This window comes from Ursus arctos, unplaced genomic scaffold (assembly GCF_023065955.2).
Source record: "Ursus arctos isolate Adak ecotype North America unplaced genomic scaffold, UrsArc2.0 scaffold_10, whole genome shotgun sequence".
Taxonomy (NCBI): domain Eukaryota; kingdom Metazoa; phylum Chordata; class Mammalia; order Carnivora; family Ursidae; genus Ursus; species Ursus arctos.
The window spans coordinates 66,962,081-66,988,454 of record NW_026622764.1 but is presented as its reverse complement, the minus strand read 5'-3'; the positions used below and the strand labels follow the sequence as shown (position 1 = coordinate 66,988,454).

Here is a 26,374-nt window from a genome sequence, read left to right as displayed (position 1 = left end):
GATTCTGTGGCTGGATTCAAAAGGTGTTAATATGTATTTGGCATTTTGCCCTGTAGCCATAGCAAGAGGTGTTATTTTTGATGTATGTTTAATATGGTTAAAGTGAATTCCAATAAATGTCCCCTACTATTTCTCTTGCTGAGTTAGGTCTATGTGAAAGACATTGAGTCCTTTAAAAGCCTGAGTTTATGTAGGTTTGTATCAAATCACAACATTATATTCTGTTATCTTTGATGTTATTAAAACTTGTATGGGAGTAGTAAGGGTAATTTTCAAAAAATTAGAAGTATAGATTTATTACTTGTGGCAATACTCAGGAATTTGTACTTTTCAGTTTACTTTTATAAGACTAAGTTCTTCAAAATTCCACATCAGTTAGACTGCATGGGATCAGTTATACACAGTGTTAAAATTGTATTTATGAATTTCCAATATCCAAATAGCTAACTTTAATAAAAAAAAAAAAAGAAAAGGATGGGAAATAAAGGTGTTCTACCAAAATTAAATTTTAGATTTTTTTCTTTGTAAACATCTTTCACTGGGTTAACAGTACTGTTCTGTTTGCTCAAAAGATGCTCAGGTCATATTTATTAATATTTATGGGTTAATCAATAATTTTGTTCTACTTTTATTGCTTCATGGGCTTAGTTGATAGTATTTGCTCTTATCCGGTCTTACCATTATTTCACCTTTCCCAAGCAAAGTGTTTTAAACAAGCTAAACTGGGTCATCTGTGGCTTTTTTTAATATTTTTATTTCAAATCAGAAAAAGTACAGAAAATAATACAATGGATGCTCATTCCTTTTGCCTCCTACTCTCTCCCTCTGTTTAAATTATCTTCTTCCCAAAATATGTTTTTTGTAGTTAAGAGTCAGTGGGTGGTGAATCACTTGGTCTTGTTTATCTAAGAGGGCTTTATTTCTCCCTCAGCTGTCAGTGATAGTTCAGCTGGGAATAGAATTCTAGTTTGACATTTACTCCCCCCCAGACTTCTGGTGATATATTTCACTATGTTGCCAGTATCATTTCTGTGGCAAAGTCTTTGGCTGATTTGTTATTTCTGGATGATTGGCTTTGTTCCCTGTTTGCTTTTATGGTTTTTCTCTTTGTAGTGTTCTTCAGTTTCACTACACTCTATTTGGATGTGGAGTTATTTTTATTTTCTTGTTTGAGACTCCCGTGCTTCTTGAACTGAGGTTTCATATCTTTCATCAAGTCTGGAAAATTCTTAGCCATTAATTACTTGAATATTGCCAGTCCTCCACTTTCCCTCTTCTCTTTTTCTGGTATTCCTTTGAGATGTATTTTGAACCTTATGCTATATTTCATATTTTTTTTACCCTTCTTTTATTATTTCTGCCTCTTGTCTCTTGCTACTGCATTCTGAGTAATTTTCTGAGGTCCATCCTCAACACTCTCTTAGGCTGTGTCTAATCTGTTGTTTAATTTGCCCATTAAGAATTATAATTTTGGTGACTCTGTTTTTCATTTCTGGAAGTGCTGCTGGTTCTCTTTTAAAATCTAGTTGAGGGGCACCTGGGTGGCTCAGTTGGTTAAGCATCTGCCTTCTGCTCAGGTCATGATCCCAGAGTCCCAGAACGAGCCCCATATCGGGCTCTCTGCTTAGCAGGGAGTCTGCTTCTCCCTCTTCCTCTGCTCGTGCTCTCTCTCTCTCTCTCACTCACTCTCCCTCTCAAATAAATACTGAAAAAAATGAATTAAAAAATATAAAATCTAGTTAGGTGTATTTTGTTCCTTTCTTAAGTTTATGATTTCTATTTTATGTCTTTGATCACCTTAAACTACATTTTTTGTGTCCTCTTTTAGATTACCCCCAGAATTATCACTGTCTGGAGCCAAATATTATGATGGTTTGGGAGTTTATGCACCCAGAAGGTGATACAAGTAAACCCCAAATTCATGTAAGACTTGGGACAATGATTTCAGATTTTCAGGGAAGATGTTGCTGTTTTTACCCAGAACCCAGGCAGGGATCATTGGAATATCTTTTATCTTCCTGTGCCAATGGATAGATTTTTCTCTATGCATTGTTTCATTTTAAGCACCAGACTTTCTGTATGTGTCTTATTTTCAGGGTCCCACCTCTCAAGGCCCACAGTTTTCTTTCCTGTCCCCAAGTGGGCAACAAAAAAAGCCTTCAGGATAATGAGACCAATAGTTCTCTCCCCGAGCAGCCACTATGTCACCTCATGTTTTCTTGCTCTTCATTTCCCTTTTCCTTTCTGGTGAACTTATTTCTGCATTAAAAAAAAAGAAATCCTACATTTCATTCAACATTTCCAAGTGTTTATAGCACATGAGATTTTGAGTTTCCTTAGTCCATTTTCCTGCCAGTCTTCTGTAGAATTCTTGGTTTTCTTCTCATGCAGGTAAGGCTAGGGTTGGCCTTTGCACTGTGCAGGTCATATGTAAGCCAAAGTTCCCATGGCAAGGTGGAGTGGCCTTAAAATGCATAAAAGGAAGTATGAGGGGATTGTCACCAATTCTTCCTCTTCTGATCCTGTCTGATGAATTTTCCCTAAATACAACCCTGTCCCTTTCATTTCCTTGTTCAAAACTTTGTTTCACACTCTTTCACTCCTTGATTTGGCTACGACCTGTCTTCCCCCTTGCACCTTTACCAAGCCATGTTTCAAGTCCGTGCTCGCCTGCCACTGTGTATTTCCGTGTGCTGCCTCCTTCCTGGATGGCTGCTTACCTCTTCCTCCTGCCTGTCTTTTAGCCTGTGTTTCAAGGTCCCACTCAAGTACTTCATCATCTGAAAAGGTTTGCTTGATTTCTCCCCTGCTGACTCCATACAGCTATGTAGATGTGAATACACACACCTGTAAATCTCTATCCAAAGCACCCTATCATTCCCTCAAGCAAACTCTACCATGTTTATTGAACTACAGTATTAGAAAATATCAGAGTACATTATAGGTTTTTAAGGATAAATAATGCTTTACAAAACTTTGAGTCACATGTATGTATGTCAGACCACAGTGTAAAATATATATTTTTATGGCAGGTGGGTGAGAGATTTAGGTTTTTTTAAAGTTGAAGAAACACTCTACTAGTTCCTTAGAGGCAATAATTGTGTCTGATTTTCTTTAACACACACACACACACACACACACACACACCATGTCCCCATGTCTAGGACTCTGCTTTATATACAATAGACAGTAGTAGTTTTTGAATAAATGAATGAGTGACTATATGACAAATGAGTGAATGAATAAATGGATGAATAGACGAAACAATTAATACAGTAACTTAAAAAGAATGTCTCTGTAGGAAACTGTGCTTCTGAGGGTCCTCTTGCCAACCTCTAAACTGATAATAATGGATTTTGTTTTGTCCTTTGTACTCCTCAGCAGATGATGCCCTGAAATCTGCTGAGTACAAGAAATACTGATTCTTGGCCTTCTGTCTTGGGGCATCTAAGGATATGGTCACCTGCTCCCCTTTTCACCTTAGCAATATGTGAAGAGGAGAGTCAGGTTGACTCTTAGCAGTTGGACACAGTCTCCGAATGTACGTTCTCATTATCTATGAGTCTCTCCATTTATATAGCATCTGTCACCGTAGTCACAGGCGATTCCCTTCTCAATAAACTCTTCAAAAACAAGACTCTCCGGCTTTTCAAAATCAACAGCACCCATAGTCTTGACTTTATAGATTTAATGGACAAGAACAGATAAAGGTAAAGACAAAACAACTTTTCATTCAGTCTGATCTGAATTTGAATCCTGATTCAACCTCTGTAGTGTTGTGTGGCCTTGAGCCAGCCAGCCACTCTCCCTTTTTTCTCGTTTGCAAAACTGAAGTAGCAGGACCTAGCACACGGAGCCGTTGAGAGGGTTAGAGGTAATGTGTGGAGCTCCTGATGGAATCCTTAGCACCTGCTAAGTGCTAAATCATCATCATCGTCCTGGTCATCACTCAAGAACTGGTATCAACTAACCAAATCTGGTATATTTCTTTGGAAGTCATCCTGGTGCTTCCTCTCTTTGTGTTTGTTCGAAAAGAGTGGAGGCTTGAGCAGGGCGGTTGGATGCCTGCCCTTGGCCATTCACTGTGACTGTCACATGGTTGTCATGAACTCTGCCGTGGCTGTGAGACACAGCTAAAGCTGGTTTAAGCAGACCTGGTCTGGAGAGACTTGTGTTCTGGGAGGCGACAGAAGCAAGCAAATACAAGGATACAAGAGAAGACAGCACCCCCACGATCTCATAGTATCTCCAACAAAATACTTGAGGCTTACCTGTGTATAAACTGTGAAAACATAGAAAATGAAGTCAGGGATTTGATATGAGGCCACACAGAATGGTTTTCAGAAGCTTTCTAAGCAGAAATGTCCTGCGTTCTTGAAGGTAGAGGTCTCAGGGACAAGTAGGAACATCATCTGTGGGGCCACCGGGAAGCCAGTGGCCCAAAACGTGAAAGGCTGTATTATTCAACTAAGTAAAAGTAAGTTCAGAAAATTTCAAGAATTTTCTTTTTCTCATTCATGTGTTACATTTATTGAAAACCTCAGAGGGAGAAATATCTAATTCTCTTAAAGTGAGTCATCAATTCAAATTGATTTTCTTTTTCCTCCCATTTTATTGAGATATAATTGACATATATATATGAAATTATGTAACATTATGTTAATTTTAAGTGAATTCATCTTAGGCAGATTAGTATTCGTTTCAGCTGTATAACATATGATTTGAAATATGTACATATTGCAAAATGATTACCACAATAATTGTGGTAACATCCATCACCACACAGTTACAAATATTTTTTTCTTATGAAGAGAACTTGTAAGATATACGTTCTTGGCAACTTTCAAACACACAACACAGTGTTGTCAGTAAAGTTGCCATGCTGTGGCGTTATATCCCCAGAATTTATTTATGTTATAACTTCCAGTTATAACTTCCAAGAATTTTCAGCCACATTCCTGAGGCTGCCTCTTTTGTCTGCCCTCCTTCCTCTAATTTGGCCAGGAAACAAGAAACTTGATTTTACTAGCCTGTGCTTCTAACAAAGCGTTTAAATAGGACCCCTCATTATTTTCTTTTCTATGAAATGTTGACAACCAGGCACAGATTTAGTTCTAATGAATGTGATAAATACAAGCATCGATTCTCCCATGTCTGGACGTATCAAGTCATTTCTTACCAAATCCCCCTGGTTTAAGCTTCCAGTACCTTGCAGAGAACTGCGGGAGAAACTAAATCAGCTATTGGACCAGCGGTTTCATCTTGATCTGTAGTCCAGCAGCATAAAATGTCAACAAGAAGAACAAGAAATTCTAATTTGCCTAAGACTTACTCAGAAAGCAAGTAATTTGTTCTCTAGTTTAATTGAAACCTGGAAAAGGAAAAGATCTGTGTACAACGTCAAAGAAGAAACACACCTAACTTTCATCCTGTCCTTTAGCAGGGCCAGTGACTGAGTAAGAGGGTGGTGCTTGCCTTCCTCTCCTGTTCTGGTATTTAAAAACACTTTTATGATGCACAGTGATATGGACATGTGAGAGTTTATCATTGGGATTGCTTGAGACTTGATAGCCCCTGCTCACAAAATAGTTAATGGGCAAGACACAGGCAGGATCCTCCAGATGTTATCGCTGGGTTGAGCTTGGAGCACAGGGGTAGGGTGATAGACACTTATTCATAATGATGCTAACTGTGTTGTTCTGGAATGGAGACTTCATAACATAACATGCTCTAGCAGGTTTGCTAACATAAAACAAACAAGGCAATTTCTGTTTTAATGTAAGACTAAAAGTATACTAGAAATAACACAAAATATTTTCTTGTTGTGCAAGTCTTTGAAGAATATGGGATGCCAGTCTCTCTTGCACCACATACCATGAATCTGTAATGAAATATGTCATGCCTTAAGACCAAACCTGTGTGAACACCAGTCATGGCCAGCTGGCACCAACGTTGAAAGGCCAAGCAATTAGCTAATGACAGCATTACTGCATGCTAATGTTGTTCTAGGTTCAGGCAGTATCGTCTGTTGACAAACCTTTGTTCCTTGGCCCAGTGTCTCAGGCTTCCAGCTCCTCCTGGGTGCTGATGTCCCAGTGCTGGCATCGGGACAGTTCTCCCGTGAACCCTGAAGGTGAGCAGGACATTGCACTATAACAATGACACTGGTAGCCCACGATCAACAAACTATGTATGATGAGTTGTTTGTTCTAGCAGTTTTAATGAATGCGATTGTGGTTCTAACTAAACAAGGCCTTTGGCAAGTGAAATACACACTCACCCCAGCTTCCTCTTACGATTTTGGACCGGATCCAATGAGTTAACAGACCAAGGTTAGGATACAGTCTATTTGTGGTTATAAAAGAGCTAGTGTTTTCACCTCTGGCACATACAAAGTTTGAACAGTCAGCCATAATCCTGTATTTCACCTCTTTAGATAGCTGAGTTATCTGCAGACTGCTCAATGTCAGAAAATACCAGATCTTTTCATCAGGAACCTTTTTAATATTTAAGGAATTTGTGAATTAGGAAATCCTGCTGCACTAATTGAAGGATAGAATTACTGCCTCTAATTAAGTTAGGATCTTTGTATGGTAGATCTTCCTAAAACGTATTATAATTAGTCAGGCCTGTAGCCTGATAGCTAGTCACTAACCTCAACCGTGTGATATTTCATGATGATATTTTGCCATGCCCAGATTTGCAAGTTGGTGTGTTTTCTGCACTGTGGTATATGCCTCTCTTCCTATCCTAACCAAATGTTACATGTCTATTGACTAAGGATGGGTAAATAGCAGAACACCAGCTTTAATGCCTCGCTGCACCAAATTCTCCCTGTGGATTTGAATCGGCTTCCCAGAAGGACAAGCAGCTAGTGTTTTTAGCTACACTCTCTTTAAATAGAGGCCTCTCTTGCTTCAATAAATCTAATAAGGGAGATTGAAAGAGAATGAAAATAATTTCTAAATTGAGTTCCCTATTGAGTGTAGTGATAGAATCAAACTAATGCTGTCCTGAAAGGAGACTAAGAAACCATTCTGGTCAGGTGGGAAATATTTACATTACACTTGACAAAGTACTAGCTCATTGTCCAAATTATAAATAAATAACTTTAAAAATAGCTATTTCTTAGCAAAGCACCTCAGCCTGGCACCCCTACTTAATCTAAAGGCATCCTCCGGAAATCTGGAAGCTCACCGTAACCAGAAACAAAATAGTATTAGTAGTTAAAGTGAGAGATAATTGTTGAAAGGTTTCATTTAGCTGCTGAATGAAGTGATCTTTCAGATGAGCTCACAAACTCCCATTTTTCTGGACGCTGTTCAAATTAGAGTGTGTTTTCTTTATTATGAGTATTCTTGGAATCATATAGACCAAAAGCATTTCTTTTGTGGTTGTCAAGTAGGACTTCTCAGCGGTAAAATGAAATTTAATGCACTGCGATAATGCAATTTCAATTGAAACTTACAGCAAATAAACCATATGCAAAGTATTACGAAGTAATAAAAAAAACAAAGGGCTTTTTCCTTGAACTTCATAGTATCCAATTCATTTCATCCATGGGTAGGGCCTTTATTTTTATGTCCAGTGACATTATGAGAAAATTACTTAAGTTTCTTCTTCTTGAGAATACAAAACCAGGGGAAGTTTGGTCTTCAAGTTATTTTCAGTCTGATTCTTTCAGATTACATGCTTCTTTTTACTATTTATGGAGATTTCATTTTAACACAAAAGAATATTTGAAAATATAGCATCATATTTTAAAGTAACGGGAAATGCCAATAAAAATAAGTTCAATAGTATGACGTAGTAATGAGCACTGAAGGCCCATCTGGACATTCACTATGATGTAATATTTCTATGTTTCCACATAGCATTTTGCATTTTAACATTCCTGAAAGTGATTAATACAGTTTTAGGCAGCAGGTTTTACTGTAGCATTTTAGTAATTTTAAGTAGCAAAAGTCTGGATTTCTACAAGTCATGTTAAGAATAATAAGACATGTTTTGTTAGGTATTTTTGATCATTGCTGACTTATAGGTCTTGTACTCTCTGGTTTAAACAATTTCATAAAACACAGTATCCCATTTGATGGTATTTCCTGATGCCTTTGGCGATTTCTACTCAATTCATTAGTTGTAATCACATAAGTGGGGCTGGAATGTTCTAGTAGGTTTTTCCAAGATGATTCAGTGGCCAAGCCCAGGAATCAAAGGCAACAAAAAGAAAGGTACTACAATCTTTAAATATTTTTGATTCACCTAAAATGGATATATTGCTTTTTATTGAGGTACATTCACGTACCATAAAATTCATCCTTTCAAAGAGAGCAATTCATTGAGCATTCACAAGTTGGACAGCTTTCACCACCATCTAGTTCCAGAACATTGTCTTTTAATAGCACTTTAAAAGATAGAGTACATATGTAGATTTTGATCTACTTATTTTTCTATTCTTCACCTCCAGAGTTTGCCTTCTATTTTACCAGAAAACCAAACCTTTTTTTTTTGGCACCTAAAGTAATTGGATCATTTAAGTTTTGACTAAGAAGTTTTGTTTGGCTGCACAAATTGAGGTATGTAATGAATTTTACATAATGATAATCGTGAAGAAGATGCTGTGTGAAGCATCGTGTTGAAATAGCTCATGTGGAAAATAAAACTTCGAGATACTTATGGACGGTAGAACTTCCACAGATATGAAAATGCTTACCTCTGTGTGCCAAGTTCTGATTCCAGAATGGTGGCATTCCCCCTTCACTTGGGGGTTTGCTATAGCTGCTGGTTGAGATGATGGCACTGGGTGACCAGATTCTATCCGAGAGGAGACTTGTCTGCAGCGCTGATTGAAATGGTCTCTACTCACCAACATGAGCTTCTGACCTGTCAGTAACACCCTGAGAAAGTGTGTAGCATGCACTCCTTCCCATGCGAACAGTGCTCCACACATACCACATTGGTCAGTCAAGGTGTTCTAAATAAATCCAAACTTGCCCAGTGACCCTGGGATCAGTATCTCCCTCATAAATATCAGCTCTGTGGTTTCGTCCATACCCACCTGCCCAAGATGTCCTGGGATTCCCAGTGGGCAGAATAACATTTTATGAGCTCCTCAAAGGCCAACAGTGCCATGCTCATGTTCAGGATAGATGAGCTATGGCAAGAGAGAGTGGCATCGAGGCAGTGGCTCCCATGCCTAAAGCAAAATCATTACCGTCAGAGTTGCCTCCCCACCTCTGTTTGGTCTCCAGGGAAAGAAAGTGCCATTCAGACAGGTTGAGGAATCTTCTTCTTCCTCCAATGAAGAGTTTTATTTTAAATCAGCATTACAGTAGAGTTTGCATACATGAACCTGCAGGGATTTGAAATCTACAGTTTGATGAACTTTGGCAAATTCATACGCATGTGCCCACACCACACAATCCAGATGCAGAACATTTCTGTCACTCATCCCGATGCGTTCTCTTGTGCCCTGGGCGGGTGGACCATGTACCACCATCCCTGGCCTCAGGCAACTATGGATCTGTGTATAGGTTGCCATTTTCTAGAACTTCATATAAATGGAAGCCATACAAAACTGTAATCTTTTGTGTCTAGTTTTCTTCACTCAGCATAATGTATTTTTTTTTAAAGATTTTATTTATTAATTTGACAGAGAGACAGCCAGCGAGAGAGGGAACACAAGCAGGGGGAGTGGGAGAGGAAGAAGCAGGCTCATAGCAGAGGAGCCTGATGTGGGGCTCGATCCCAGAACGCCGGGATCACGCCCTGAGCCGAAGGCAGACGCTTAACGACTGTGCCACCCAGGTGCCCCTCAGCATAATGTATTTGAGACGCATCCATTTTTTGTTTATCAGTAATTTGTTCATCTTCGTTGCCGAGTAGAATTCCACTTAATGTATAAACTGCAGTGTGTTTATGTGGCCACCTTTTTTTTTTTTTTTTAAAGATTTTATTTATTTATTCGACAGAGATAGAGACAGCCAGCGAGAGAGGGAACACAAGCAGGGGGAGTGGGAGAGGAAGAAGCAGGCTCATAGCGGAAGAGCCTGATGTGGGGCTCGATCCCATAACGCCAGGATCACGCCCTGAGCCAAAGGCAGGCGCTTAACCGCTGTGCCACCCAGGCGCCCCTATGTGGCCACCTTTTGATGAGCATTTTGGTCAACGAATAGTTTTTGAGTACAATTTTAACCGGTACAAGTCTTGATATCCACAGATCATGCTAACAATTATAAGAATGTATGTTTTATAAAGTATTTCTGGTAATAGCTTACAGATAGATACATAGATAAATAGTATTTTCCAACTTCCAAGTAGAGATGATTGATGCTGTGTATTATACAAAAAGAAAAAGAGCAACTATCATTTTTTGCTCATCTGTCATATTTCAGGCACACTAATCTTCACATTAACCCTAGAAGGTGAGTAAAAATAGTAACAGTTTGTGTTTACTTACAGCCAAGCACTGTTCTTAATACTTGAATGATATTAACTCACCTAATCTTCATGTCAACATCATGAGGTGTAATTACTCTTACTACCACACTTCACATACGAGGAATTTAAGTGACTCGTCCAAAGTCACACAGTTAGCAAGTGATGGAGCTGACATTGACCATGGGCCATCTGTCTCTGGGACTCTTGCTGTTAATCGCTATACCCATGGCCTCCTTCATTTTTAGTCAGAGAGGCTGAGCCTGAGAGATTTAATAAGACATACCAAAGGTGATGTAGTTAGGGTTAATACCCCAGTTCAAATCCTGGTTTGATTGACTTTTAAAGTCCAAGCTTTGATGTACTTGGGAAATGATATGTCCATGAATAACTAGGATGACGTCAGTTGGGTACACAAGAGCTAGAGTATACCAGAAGAGCTATCGAAGAGTGAAACGAGGCTGTCACTTTTCATAGGAGCAATCAGGGAGAGTGCGGTGAGATAAATGAACCTCAAAGGAAAAATAAGATTTTTTGATGAGAGGTGATTTGGTTGGGTCTGCGAAGAGTGTGAGTCTGCGTGTGAGTGATATGTTAGTGGTGACAGTGGAAAATCCGAACATGACTGGTTTCAAGTCTCCAAGGACAGCCCTGGAGAATATAAACATTTTAGGAGAAAGACTAGGCTATGAAGGACGCAGAGAAGGGATGCCTAAAGAAGTAGGAGAAGAAAAGGTGAGGAATGGGGTGATTCAAGTGAACAAAAGGGAGTCTCATTGCAGCTGAAAGATCTGAAAGAAAAGTACTGAAAAATGGCCACCAGATTTGTCATTAAGAAAGTCACTGGCACCTCTAGGGAGAGTATTTTTAGTGATGACAGAAGAGTCATTTTGCAGGTGGTCGAAGAAAGAATAGGGGAGGAAGGGGATACAGGACATATGGACCACTCCTTGAAGAACTAAAGATGGGAAGGGCATAGAAAGAAAACAGTGGGTATGTGGTCAAGGCAAGGACTACGATGAAAAGGTCTAACCATGTTGATAACTGAGAGAGAGAGAGCCTTCAGTGAGGGGAGGGTGACACTGGGGAGAGTGAAGAGCTGGCTGATGGAGCAGGGTCCTAGACGAGGCAGGGAAAGATCCATCCACATGCACTGAATATCCGCTTAATGGACGTAGCATGCACCATTAGTGTGGTGTATTGGGACCAAAAAAAAAAAAAAAAAAATCAAAAATAACAAAATAGAATGTAACCCAGAAACAGATGAGGGAAGGTGATATCTTACATTTCTTGGTAGCTGCCATAGTTTCAAAAAGAAAAAAAAATGCCTATGGGAACTGCTCTTTTGTTCAATTAAAATGAAGATTATCTTTGTAGCTGAGTTTAATTGAAGTTTCCACTCTACTGTTCAAATAATGAGTTTGAACTTGGGACTGTTGGACTTGGCAAAGAAATAGGCTTCACTGAAATTTGCAAAGCCAGCCACAAATAGGACAGATTCTCTTGAGAGTTTTTAGGTTTTGTTCCTTTTTTTTTTTTTTTTCTTTTAAGTGCCAAGATAGTCTTCCAGATTTGACTCTACCTTCACATTTCATATCTTGGGGTACTACGCAGCACATTACTTGCTAGTATCTTTAACTGATTTGAGAAACTCCCTATATCATTCACTTGATCTGCAGATTTTTTTTTTCATTATTTTGGGTGAGCAGAAGCATATATTGTTTTGTTGAAAAAATTTATTTTAGGGGTGCCTGGGTGGCTCAGTCATTTAAGCATCTGCCTTTGGCTCAGGTCATGATCCCAGGGTCCTGGGATCTGCGGTGTCCAGCTCCTTGCTCAGCAGGGAGCCTGCTTCTCCCTCTCTTTCTGCCCCTCCCCCTGCTCATGCTCTCTCTCTCTCTCTGTCAAATAATAAAATCTTTAAAAAATCAGTTTTAATTACTGCACAGAATAAAGGGAAACGCTGATATGTCAGTTTCCATAAGCACCCTTCTTCCACAGATCTCCAAGCATTCCAAGTCCTGCTTATGAGTCTTATTAGAAACCCAGGGAGGATGCCATGGGGTGATGTCCCTTTTGACCTGTGGACAAACTGAGGCAGACCTCAAGACCACTCAGTCTCCCACTGTAAGCTCAATGATGCGGGCAGGAAATCAAAACGACCAGATTATATTTTGAGGGCAATTCAGCCCTTCTGGGTCCCTAATCGCTCCTCCGGTAGGGAGAGTCTTTTGAGGGGAATGGTCTGGTACTCAGAACTGTGAGTTCTCAGGCTCATTCCTTAGATCTGTCTCCAGGGTTGACTCAAAGCTGCACAAATAATATCTGAAGAGAAAAATATGTATCAACATGAAGATATTTTGAGCCTCGTTTTTCTTTAGTTCAGACTAAGTAGGGTGCCTGCCGCTGGGAGCTGGGAGCTCTGGATGAAATGCTTTAGTGCGTTTCAACGGTCGAGCCCACAGCTCCCTGCTCCGAGGAGCTTCACCACGCAATGGGGCAGCTCGCTACCCCCCTCCTCGTGTTCTGGAGACCCGAATTGTGGTGCTTCGGTTCTGAAAATTGTTAGCTACTCAGACCAGACATGTGGATTATAAAATTTCACTGCTGATAGCATCAAAACCCTGAGTCAACTATGCCAAAACATGTTCTTATAATCAAAAACACTGTCATGTCAAGACTTGAGATGTTGGGTGGTTGTTTGTTGTGTTTTTTTTTTTTTTAAACCATCCCACCATTAAATTAAAAGGTTTCCTCTAAATTACATATTAAGAATTAAAATCACTATAATAACCTTAGACTTTTATTTTTTAAGAGAGAAGAGCAATTACTCCTTATAATTTTTTTTTTCTTATTCTCTGTACTACAGCTTTCTAGTTATACTTGGAAATTTCCAGGAAGCTAAAATTAAAGCTTAAATAATGTTAGTGGGAGTGTACATTACCCTGAAAAAAATGGATGGAACTTAGTTTCAGCTCCTAAACATTGTGAAAGAGGTCACATATTTTAATCTGATCTAATTCCAATAATAGTGGTGTTAAAAGGAAGTTCAGTAATGGTAATGACTATCAGTTATTGAGTGCTCTGAGCTATTCATCCTTCTGTTCTCTGAGATTAGGTTGGTGTTATTTATCTTTATTTACCTAAAAGTTAACCAAAGGTTACAGAGGTTAAGTAAAATTCATATGTTTGTAAATAAGGGGACCTAGAATTCAAACTCGAGTCTCTGACTCCAGAGCCCATGCACTGAACCACTATGTCCAACTGCTAAAATCATTAAAAGAGATTAAAAGAGCATCTTAAGGTTGGTGACATATTTAACAAATTAAATAATCTCGTATTAACTCTAGTGACATTGCTGGCTTACATGTTTCCTGAAATATCTCTGACAGCAATAGTTTGGATCTTTTTAGATTAGTGAAGTCCTACTGTATGGGACACATTTGGGACTTTTTTAGGCCACTAAACATTCAGATGTAGAAAATGATTTCTTAAATAAGCCTGTTGTATCCCACGAATAGAACACCTTTTGATACATGAGCCTTTCCTAGACTTGTCTAACAGCCCATGTCCTGTTGCGTATGGCCGTCTTTTCTCCTCTAGATTCTAGAAAAGCTGAGTGTGAAAAGACTAGAAGGGAGAATGTAGCTAGCAGACACTGAAATTGTTTGGAAATTGAGGGAGAAGTCAATGGCCTTCCTCTGCCCTTTCAGGTAGATACAAGACACAGAAGAACTTTTGGAGTTTGTGTTTTCTTAGGGGAGGGAAGGGGAGGTGGGAACTTCCCAAGGTGTGAGAAGCACAAAGAGGGACCTTTCTCATTTCTTATGGAAATACTTGAAACCCTTTCAAGATTCTTCACAACAGGAGAAAATGCCTCTTGGATGGGTGAGGACTGCAGTGTTCTTGGATTCTGGCGGGGGGCGGGGGAGCACATTCAAAGAAAAGCCCGCAGTGCACAGAGTTCTGTGTTGGCTTCTCCCGCAGCAAGGCAGGATGTCTGCTCCCAGAATCCTATCTGTAAATGGAAAACAGTGGCGAGAGGGTACTTTCTGCAACCCCATTAGGAAAAGATAAATTGTTGCATAAGTGCTATTAAAATAAGTTTTAAGAAGTAGCTTATACTATCTTGAAAAGTGAGATATTGTAAAAAAAAAAAAAATGTAAATGCTGACAGAAGTGATACATCACGTTCTCTTGTTTTGCGTTTGTTTATTTTTCTTATGGAGAATTTCAAACATTCCTAATGTACAAAGACAGTAAAATGAACCCAACTGCAACAATGATCAACTCACCGCCAATTTGTTACATGTTGCCTGAATCTCCCCAGAATAGTATTTGAAACAAATACTAGAAACTGTATTATTTCATCTCTGAATATTTCAGCACGTCTTTCCAGAAGACACTTTCTTTTAAACAAAACTGCAGTATCATTACCACACCTAAAAAATTAGCAGCCATCCCATAACATCATCAAATAGGCAAAAACTGTTCAAATTGCCGAGTCTCATGAATGTCATACTTTTTTTTCTTTTTTTTACTATGTTCAGTTAGCCAGCATACAGTACATCGTTAGTTTTTGATGTACTGTTCAGTGATTCATTAGCTGTGTGTAACACACAGTGTTCATTGCAATATGCGCCCTCCTTGATACCCATCACCTCGTTACCCCATCCCCCCACCTCCTCCCCTCTGAAACCCTCAGTTTGTTTCCCAGAGTCCAGAATCTCTCATGGTTTGTCTCCCTTTCTGATTTCTTCCCATTCATTCTTCCCTTCCTTATCCTGATGTCCTCCGTGCTATTCCTTATGTTCCACATATGAGTGAAACCAGATGATAATTGTCTTTCTCTGCTTGACTTATTTCACCTAGCATAATCCCCTCCTGTTCCATCCATGTAGGTGCAAATATTGGGTATTCATCCTTTCTGTTGGCTGAATAATATTCCATTGTATATATGGACCACATTTTCTTTATCCATTCATCTGTTGAAGGGCATCTCGGTTCCTTCCACAGTTTGGCTATGGTGGACATTGCTGCTATGAACATTGGGGTGCAGGTACCCCTTCTTTTCACTACATCCTTATCTTTAGGGTAAATACCCAGTAGTGCAATTGGTGGATTGTAGGGTAGTTCTATTTTTAACCTTTTGAAGAACCTCCGTACTGTTTTCTGAAGTGGCTGTACCAACTTGCATTCCTACCACAGTGTAAGAGGGATCCCCTTTCTCCACAACCTTTCCAACATTTGTTGTTTCCTGCCTTGTCAATTTTTGCCATTCTAACTGGTGTCAGGTGGTATCTCAGTGTGGTTTTGATTTGAATTTCCCTGATGGCTAATGATGTTGAACATTTTTTTCATTTGTCTGTTAGCTATTCGTATGTCTTCTTTGGAGAAGTGTCTGTTCATGTCTTCTGCCCATTTTTTTATTCGATTATTTGTTTTTTGGTTGTTGAGTTTGAGAAGTTCTTTATAGATCTTGAATACCAGCCCTTTATCTGTAATACCATTTGCAAATATCTTCTCCCATTCTGTGGGTTGCCTCTTAGTTTTGTTGACTTTTTCCTTGGCTGTGCAGAAACTTTTTATCTTGATGAAGTCCCAAAAGTTCATTTTTGCTTTTGTTTCCCTTGCCTTTGGAGACGTGTCTTGAAAGAAGTTGCTGGGGCCGATATCAAAGAGGTTACTGCCTATGTTCTCATCTAGGATTCTGATGGATTCCTGTCTTACATTGAGGTCTTTCATCCATTTTGAGTTTACCTCTGTGCATGGTATAAGAGAATGGTCCAGTTTCATTCTTCTGTATGTAGCTGTCCAGTTTTCCCAGCACCATTTATTGAAGAGACTGCCTTTATTCCATTGGATATTTCTTCCTGATTTGTCAAAGATTAGTTGACCACAGAGTTGAGGGTCCATTTCTGGAGACTCAAATTTGTATGGAACCAGAAAAGACCCGGAATCGCCAAGGGAATGTTGAAAAAGAAAAACAAAGCTGGGGGCATCACGTTGCCTGACTTCAAACTATATTACAAAGATGTGATCACCAAGAGAGCATGGTAATTGGCACAAAAACAGACGCATAGATCAATGGAATGGAATGTCATACTTTTTTAAACAGATTTTTGAAATTAAGATCCAGCTAAGATCCACACATTGCAGTCATCTTTTTAAAAAAATCAACAGGATTCCCTGCCCCAACCACCTGCCGCTATTGCTCATTACCCCCCCACCCCAACACACACAACTTATTTATTGAAAAAAAAAAACACTTTTCTTTCCTTCAGAGTTTCTTTCAGTCTGAATTTTGTTGATTGTTTCCCTTTGGCATAGTGTAACATATTCCTGTAACTGCTGTATTTCCTAAAAACTGGACATTGCCTCTGAGGCTTGGTCAGACTCAGGTTTGGTGGGGTTTTTTTGTTTGTTTGTTTTGGTCAAGACTATTTCACAGTGTTTGCTCTCACGAGAAGGGTCTTACTATCTAGTTAGCTCTTTTCTGTGTTCAATGCCAAGTCTCCTGATGTTTCTGATTTTCTCAGCTCTTTGTTCAGTTTCCCCAGTGAGCTGGAGCTTCTGGGCAAGGCTATGGCCTCCCAGCTTTAGACTGCTAGGAATTTTCAAGGATCTATCACCCCAAAATTAAGTTTTTTCCACAATGAGTTTTTAAAAAAGAAACATATCATTCAATTCAATTAATGAATTTTCAGAAAATAAGTAAAACTGCTACTAAAATAAAAGACAAATTTTTTAAAAATTTAAAAGCACACTGTTCTAATTGGATGAACAAGACCATTATTTTGAGCCTCCTTTGTCATAGTCTATTTCTACTTGTTCTTTACCCGTTGTTTATTCTGTGTCAATTTCACTTTACTATTTATTTAATGCTCTTTGCTAACTAGTATATCTTGAATATGCAGACCTTGGATTCTTAGACTTTGGGTTCCATGCAGCTGGTCTTCTGCAGGAGAACCTCAAGCAGAATCATGCCTCTGCAGTTCTGCTTGAGTCTTCCTGGTGTTTGCTTTGTACTCAGATGGCTCTCTTCTGAGCTGGAGCATGTTTGCCTCCCTCCTCTCCTCTCTTCTCTTCCCTTTCCTACCTCCTTCCCTAACTTTCTCTTTTTCTCTTTACTTTTTATCTAGCCAGCATGATACTCTCTTCCTGGATGTACTTTTAAGCCTCCTGACACTGATAAAATCTGTGTCGATGCAAAGAAATTACTTGGGAATGGTGAAATGTGAGCTTGATTCTCTGTGCCCAGTGCTATCTTTCCAAATGCATAGACATATATCCAGACATTTAACAAACCCTGGCAATAAGTCCCAACTGTGTCCTAGGCATGTGGGGAGAGAGACAAGTTGCAACACAGTGGAAATGCTAACAAGAATAGATGCAAACAGAGTCCCATGTGACAACTAACAGGTGGCTCTAGGAGGGAGAATTGAGAAAGGGCTTAATCTTGGGAGGAACATTTAAACCAAGTCTTCAGAGAAATTAATGAGGACCACATATTTGTGTAAAAATAGTTAACATACCTTTACATTATTTTCCTTATTTTGTTGAGGCACTGAACCCAAGTTCTTGCTAATGGACCTACATGATTTTTGTGTATTGCAACAACTTACTATATCATATGTATGCAAATATGTGTAAGTTTACAATATCATCCTCACTAGCCTTCCCACCCAATTAATAGTAGGGAAAAAAGTTCTCTTAAGCATGGGAAGTTTCAGGGTGTGGGAGGTTCACAGTCACCTTCCTCCACTGCAGCAGGATCTTGTCTTTCAGATAGTAGTGAGAGAAGGTTCCCAAGATATGAACTCCTGAGTTATCGCAAAAGTCCACAGATCCACAGGTGCGCTAAGCATTATCTTTTGGCTGAGTAAATTACAGTCTCCCATACAGATGTATTCCTTTTTCTCTAATGTAAATAAAATAAGTACAGTTGCTCTTATATTACAAAACCTTTTAGAAGTATCAGTGAAGGCACAGTATTGGCTCTCTGTCATTATGTAAACTAAAGAACAGATACTAAAATAGAATTACTCTCTTGTATGTCTGGAGGTGTGTGTGTTTTGCAGTTGGGAGTTCCCGGAAAATTTTTGACATTAAAGGGGTCTTTATAAAATACATAGTGCTGAGGGTCACACAACGTTGTGAATGTCCTTAATACCATTGAATTGTATGCTTATAAGTGGTTGCAGTGGCAGATCTTACATCATGTCTATTTTGCCACAATAAAAAAAAAGTCTACTAAAAATTGTTTGTTTTTTTTTTTTTTAAGATTATTTATTTATTTATTTATTTGGCAGAGAAAGATACAGCCAGCAAGAGAGGGAACACAAGCAGGGGAAGTGGGAGAGGAAGAAGCAGGCTCCCAGCGGAGGAGCCTGATGTGGGGCTCGATCCCAGGACTCGGGGATCACACCCTGAGCTGAAGGCAGGCACTTAACGCCTGAGCCACCCAGGCGCCCCTAAAAGTTGTTTCTAACTTACCAAAACACACATGCAAATCAGGGGATCTCCTATTTGAAGAAATTGGATGTCGTTGGCCTGGAGCTTTGATTAATTTGGCACATGTTTAGCCATCACCAGGCAAGGCTGTGCTCTATCACTTTTTAAGTGTCAATGAACCAGAGCATCCTGCATTTCGGGAGCTTGTAGTCTAGAGGGGACGGCACTTAGCTCATCCCTCGTGCATGTGTAATCGCGTAACATGATTCCACGCTGTGATGTGACTTTACGCTCCGGTAAGTGCTATGAAAGGAAAAGTATACAGAGCTTTGCAGGCGTGGAAGGGGGTGGGAGTGGGGGGTAGTCCTGGTGTTCAGAGAAGACTTCTCTGAGCAAGTGACAGTTGGGCTGAGATTTGAATAATGAGTGAGTATAGAAAACAGTCATAAGAGGTCATCGACTACTTTTCCATTGCAGACTGTTCTCCTTAATGGCAGGAACCGTGTGTTCTTCAGCACACCCCCCACAGGTAGCACTGGGCACGTCGTGAGCCCCAGTTACTGTTAAGTGGTGAATCAATATAACATTGAGCGGAAATGCTTATGCTGGGTGTGTTCCAAGGATGTTTGTGGGACCTGGCACCACCTGTTTTCACACCTTTAATTTTCATATTTTTAATTTAGCTGGTTTTACAAAGAACTTTGGATGACATTATAACCTTCGCATATACAGGAAATGCTTCACAATTTAATGGCTAAATGTGTCTTTTTGTACCCTCAACTGAATCTGATGCTTCTTTAATTGTTCTTCTGTATTCTCGCTTACAGTTTTGTATCCACTCTCCCACCAATGTGTTCTAGATAGCGTACTTTGAAGAGAAAATGTCTGTTAGCCCTTAAGAACACAGTTTTCTCTTTATTTTACATGAATACACATTTTGAAGCTGTATATTTTGCAAACGAGACAGAACAATTGGTTTAGATGGCTCATGGTCACACAGCAGATGCCCAGACCGAGCCCACCATGTGCATGCGTTTCTTCGGGAACAAAGAGTCTATGGGGTGGGTGGAGGTGGGTTTGCCATCTGACTTAGATGTGTGTTAACTTTTCAGGGGGAGGAGAAGTGAGGTAGGGAGAGAGGGTCTGTGTGATTGGCAACATGTAAATGGAGGCTTTTAGGACATCTGCACTGGCTAAAGTAAAACTTCTTTTTTTCATATATAATTTTTTCGTGATTTCTCATCTTGAGCCAAATTTTGGATCAGTATTAACTCCCATACCAAAAACAGAAAAGAAAAGGAAAACAAGAGAGAGAGGTAAGGATAAACCGTTGTCCTTAAAATACCCTGCTGGAAAGTCAGTTACGGCTTCCTAATGTAACCAAAGGTGTAATGATTAGGGAAAGTGATTGCTGGAGACCTTTGTCACTATCCAGATTATTTCCGCAGGGATTTGGATGTGGCATAAGTCAAATAACATGCCCCAAATCCACACGTTACACGTAGTAGGTGTATTCCCGGTAGGGTGTCTCTCAACAGCAGTCTAGTAATTACACCTTCTTTTGTTTCTAAATCTAGGGACTTGGAATAGTGTATCACTTTCAACTTTTTTATTATATGTGAAGTCCCAGGATAGATAATAATATTTTCATATGAATGCCATAGTTGTTTTTTTTTTTCAACTTTTTATTGTATGTCAAGCCCCAGGATAGACAGTAAAATTTTTCACATGAATTCCATAGTTTTTATTATGTAGTTTTCATTGAGAACTCTGGGCCACTTACAGCATCAGATTTTTAAGGTTTTGGTCAAGGAGGTATATGTTAAGATGAATAGTAAGAATTGTGGTAACAGTCAAAAACTGTATATTAAGGTCAGAAGAGCTTAGGGAGAGTTTCTCATTTAAAAACTGGTACCTCTATCCTGTCAAGGGAGAAATAAATTAGAAAAATTATAACAATAATAACACTTTTTAAATACTTTTTAAGAGCATCTAATAATTTTTCTTTTTCTTTCTAGGAAAAGCCATTGACAAAATCTCTACAACGTGGCGAAGATCCCCAATTTGACCAAGTATGTGATAATAAGTTATATATATATATATTATATTCTGGGTTTTATTTATTTCAAAATGCACAAAAGATAAGGGCTGGATGCCCATTATTAGTGTATTGATTAGGATATGATCTCAGGAGCTGTGTCTCTCAGCTTTTACAACTATGGCTTAAAGCAGACATTCAGGAGATGTCTATTGATTTGAACTGGAAAGAATGGGAATATTTTGGAATAATCCGAATAGGCCCTCAATTGACTGTTTCCTAAATCTTTGTATACCAGAATTAAAGAAACTAAGAAAAGATAAAGGAACTTCTATTCTAAAATTTAGTAGATCTTTTTATATTGTCACCCAGCTTTTTTTGAATTCCTGCTATTTGCTTGACACAACGTTACAGAATACAAAATCGACAAGAATTCAGTGCTGTGAGAGAGAAATCACTTAAACAGTAATTGTAAGATAGTGTAGTAACTTAGATTCTAATAGAGAACGTGATACATGAACAGAACAATGTAAGGCAGGATAAATACGAGGAAAGTCTTTTCAGAGTAGATCAGGACTAGAAAAAGGGTGTCCTACTCTCAACAGCAGGTAGTAAGCATAGGAAACCAGGATCTGATAGCTTCCGGCTCAGTAACTACAGGCTTCACGTGTGTTGAAGAATGATGGGTGACAGGGCATCAGAGGAAGTGAGAGATATGTTTGTGGTGTTTCCTGAGTTGATGCAGTTAACGGCGGAGAAGACAGCACGTTCGCCTTCAAAAACCTCACTTGAAGCCAGTGGTAGAGACAAAAACCTGTTGGATGCACCCCAGTCTGATCTGATACGGTGGGGGTTTCTTGTCCTATGGAGAATGCACAGAGTGCACTTTTCAGCAGGCCTTTGAAATTGCCTTTCATGTGGAATCAGAAGGAAAGTTCTCTGGCTGTTGAAGTCCAGACTTGTTCGGTCCAAAACTGTAAGGACTGGGGGCGTATGGGTGTATGAGCCCAACCGCGTCAGGCTCCCTGCTCAGTGGGGAGTCTGCTTCTCCCCCTACCTCCGCTCCCCTCCCCCACCCCGATCATGTTCTCTCTCTCTCAAATAAATACATAAAATATTTTCTAAGTAAAAAAAGAAACCTGTAAGGACTGATTATAGACATTGAATTCTGCATTTTCTGTTGTATAAGCTGTTCGCTGAGGGAAACGGTTTATGCTCACAGTCAGTGTCCGAGGGCTGATGTGGTGCTGGGTTTGTTCTCTGGTGCTGGTAGAACTGGCTGTTTTCTGGAATGCTGGCAAAATGGAGTATGTGCTTCATCTCCCTGTGTTGTGGAACTTCTCTTGTCATATCATCCTTAGTTGTTGTCTGGTGGGTTCTACGGTGGTCAGAGACCCTGAGCAAACATTTGGGGTCATTATTTTGAAAATAGGGCAAGTTGTGGCTCTTTCTTTTTTCCTCAAGAATGTAAATATTTGGGGTGCTTGGGTGGCTCAGTTGGTTAAGTGTCTGCCTTCAGCTCAGGTCATGATCCCAGGGTCCTGGGATTGAGGCCCACATTGGGCTCCCTGCTCAGCGGGGAGTCTGCTTCTCTCTCCTTCTGCCTGCTGTTCCCCCTGCTTGTGCTCTCTCTTGTGCTCTCTCTCTCAAATAAATGAAATCTTTAAAAAAAAAAAAAGAATGTAAATATTTATCATCCGTTGTCCATAATTTTTCACTGTATTTTATGTTCTCTGTCTGTATTCTGTCCTATTTCTATCCTAGATATTCCTGTCCTAGGAGATCACTGTCCTTTCCTCAAAAACAAAATTTATTTTTCTTGAGCTTAATGTGTATCTTTCTTTATTCTCTGGGAAAATAGTACTTCTAAATTTTAACATGGCAGAGAATCGTTATCCCAAATGAGTTGGCTTAAACACAATTTCCCACTTGTAAGTCAGCCCTCTGTTTCTGCTTTTCAGCGTTGTGGCAGAGGGATAGCCTTTGGAATTAGACAGACTGGGCTTAAATCCTGACTTTGCCACTTTAATTAGCTGTAATACTTTTAACCTTGTTGCACAGAATGTCGAAATGCAGAATCTCCGCCCTGCCCCAGATCTGACTGAATCAGATTCTGCAGCTTAGCAGGACCTCCAGGTGACCCACGCACACGCTAATGCCCGAGCAGCCCTGCTCCGTGACGCAGCCCTCTGTATTAAAGACACTTTATGAGTGAATCAGTAGTAGGATGGCCACTGAGAACGTTCAAATAAGACACAGTAGATTATCTCTCCTCATTGTCATAAATTTACACATGAACCAGGAGAGAAGGCAGCCTACAAGTCTAGATCACTTTTAAGAGCTAGCAAGCCTCCCGAGTCATAAGGAAACTTGACGGAAATTGGTCCACCTGTGCCTGTTTACTGTTTTGCCAGCAAATTATAACAATCGAGGTTCCATTGGCAATGCCATGGATGTATCAAGCTCTCTTAGTCTTTTGATATTAAACATTCAGGTTATATAATTCCCCTTGTTCTAATACCAAGCAGTAGGATTGTAATTTGGATTCACACAGAGGTCCGTCCATGTGAAAAGAACATGCTGGCGAGGCCACCTTGCATGTCTAGACTCTGTTGCTATGATCGTGGGAGCAGTGGTAACAGTAGAAAGGGTATTCATGTAGTACTTACCATAGGACAGGCACTAGGCTAAGTACCTCCTTTGAGCGGTATGCAGCCGGTCCCTGTTTAGAGAACATTTTTATCAGTTTCCTCCTTTTAAATGTCACTCGCATGAATGATAGACTAGAGAACGCCGAGCTTCTGCACTTTCAGTGCCTGATCCCGGGTGGTCCTGTTTATTCCTCCGCTTAACAAGCCCATGATTCATTTTTCTCTTGCTAGAAATAGAAACCAAAAAAAAAAAAAAATCATGTAAACTTAATAATTTATGAAGCCCCTTCTCATGCATGATCTCAACTGACATCACTCACTGCTTCCAACAACCCCAAGAAGAAGCCGCCATCATCATCATCACCATCATCATCATCACCATCATCATCTCTGTATTACATTTCATGGGAATGAGTCTCAGGGAACTTGCCCAACACTATACGACTAAAGCCTGAAGGAGCCAGACTGGCATCCACGTGTTTGGACTATAAAGCCAGTGCTTTTTACTCTATAATGTGCTTCTAAATCTAAAAACTAAAGTGGTGAGAATTCAGAGGCGAGTTTTCAACAGGTAAGGGATCTTAGATCCTGTATCAGTTAAGATTAGGGTTGGCTGCAAATGACCCATAAAATAACAGTGACTTGAACAAGATAGTTTCTTTCTCTCTCACATTCAAGAAATACCAAGAAAATCAGTCTAGTATCTTTATATTATTTTTGTTTTCTTGTGTTTGGCTCATCTCCTTAGTCCAGTTTGGCTTCTAGAGCTCAGCCATTATGTCTGTATTCCAGGCAGCAGGAAGGAGAAATAGAAAAAGGATTATAGGGAAAAAATAAAAAAACAGCTTGTGCTCATATTCAGTTGGTGAGATCTTAATCACATAACCACAGATAGCTGTAGGAAAGATTGGGAAATTTTATTTTGGGCAATCATTTGTCCATCTAAAAATCAGGTATTTTATTGGGGCACCTGGGTGGTTCAGTCCATTAAACGTCCAACTCTTGATCTCAGCTCAGGTCTTGATCTCAGGGTCATGAGTTCAAGCCCTGCATTGGTCTCCCCATGGGGCATGGAGCCTACTTAAAAAAAAAGAAATCAGATATTTTATAATTAAGAGTAGACTAGATATTAGGTATTACCTATCTTTGCTAGATATCATATAGTAGAGTTTTTACCAAATGCCCAATAAATAATGTTTACAGTTCTGTATACCTCTTTTTTTCACTGTGAAATATTCCTAGAATTTGATTTTACAGCTTGAATTTTAAATATGTTCTTTATATATAAATAACCATTGGCTTCATATCTTTTAATTAATCTAATTACAATCTAACCCTGTATAGGATAGACCTGGGGGAAAAAGCCCTATTGTTTCATAAATGACAAGATGTCTAAGCAGGATTTTTTTTTTTAAGTTTAGTATTAGTGGAAGAAAAATACTACTAGTAACTGCTTTACATATTTCAGAGCTTGGAATTTATACCCTTATTCCCAGAATTTTGTTTTTTACAAATTTCATGAATATGAACTTGACCCATTCTTATACAGCACCCCCTATGTGGCAGCTGTGTGCCAAGCATTATGCCAGCTTGTAGAAATAAAATGAAGGAAACATGGTACCTGCACTGGGGGGCCCCCAATCTAATGGGTGAGACAAGAAATATGAGCAGGCAAATTATAACCTCAGGCTAGTGAGCTCACTGTGGAAGGGCCAAGTATGGTGTGAGCCCCAGGAGAGCAAACTTTGCCCTGTACTAGGGAGCCAGTGATGGTTTCAGTCCCTGCTAGTGGGAAAGTCATACCAGTAATGAGAATTTTAAAGGTGGAAGAGATTTCTAACAACATTTTGAAAATGTATATGACCACTAATTTATTTTAAATGCCTAAATTCCCTGTCATGGCTTCGAGTAGAATGAGTGAAAAATTATCCCAGTGGTGAAGTTCTTTATGTTTTAGCAAACATTTATTAAAAGGTGTGTGTGTGTGTGTGTGTGTGTGTGTGTGTGTGTGTGTGTGTGTGTACCTTCTTTATATAGACCTGGGGGAAAAAGCCCTATTGTTTCATAAATGACAAGCTGTCTAAGCAGGATTGGTTTTTTTTAAGTTCAGTATTAGTGGAAGAAAAATACTGCTAGTAACTGCTTTACATATTGTATTTACATACAAATACTAGTATGTATTTTATATACATACACACAAGGCTCTGTATGGGACAAAGAGATGTAAGGATGAGGACCCTGCATTCCAGAAGCTTCAATCTGAAAGAGTTTAAGGCAGTGTACAGACAGCTCTGACAGGGGCCCCCGTGTGTCAGAAATGCCACATGGATGGTGCAGACAGTAAACATTGTGAGATTTCAGGGAACCGAAGACATACACTTCAGGGCCAGATGGCTAGAAAAATCTTTCTAGAAGAGGACATAGTTTATCAGGTGCCTAAAACAATAGAACCAATAGGATTTTACTGGGTGTTGATGGTAAAGAGGATGGGAAATTCTGCAAAGGCCCTGAACAGAGAAATGACATTTCAAGTTATCTTTGGGGGCTGATGAACAGGTCTGTTAGTTGAGACAGAAGATGTGTATTGTTAAAAGATAATATTCAAAAAGAGGCGATATTGTGACTCTCATAGAAATGTAAAATGAACACAGGTGAGAGACTTTATTTAACTCATGTTTAATGAGGAAGTTACAACCAGTTTAGAACAGAACCCCAACAGGGACCCATTTATAAGTCAGAAACGTTGCAATGAATGCACAATCAGAGGCAAAACTGGCATTTTCCAACAGTGGGA

The 26,374-nt window shown here is 39.5% G+C and overlaps 1 protein-coding gene across 6 annotated transcripts in view; it reads left to right on the top strand.

Moving 5' to 3' along the window:
- The window catches only part of FRY (FRY microtubule binding protein), a 429,999-nt gene that overhangs the window by 224,958 nt on the left and 178,667 nt on the right, over positions 1–26,374 (top strand). For all 6 annotated transcript variants that reach the window (XM_048215644.2, XM_048215641.2, XM_048215639.2 and 3 more), the window contains one exon: positions 20,910–20,963. In XM_048215644.2, the coding sequence (XP_048071601.2) occupies positions 20,910–20,963 (54 nt within the window). The remainder of the gene's footprint in view (positions 1–20,909; positions 20,964–26,374) is intronic.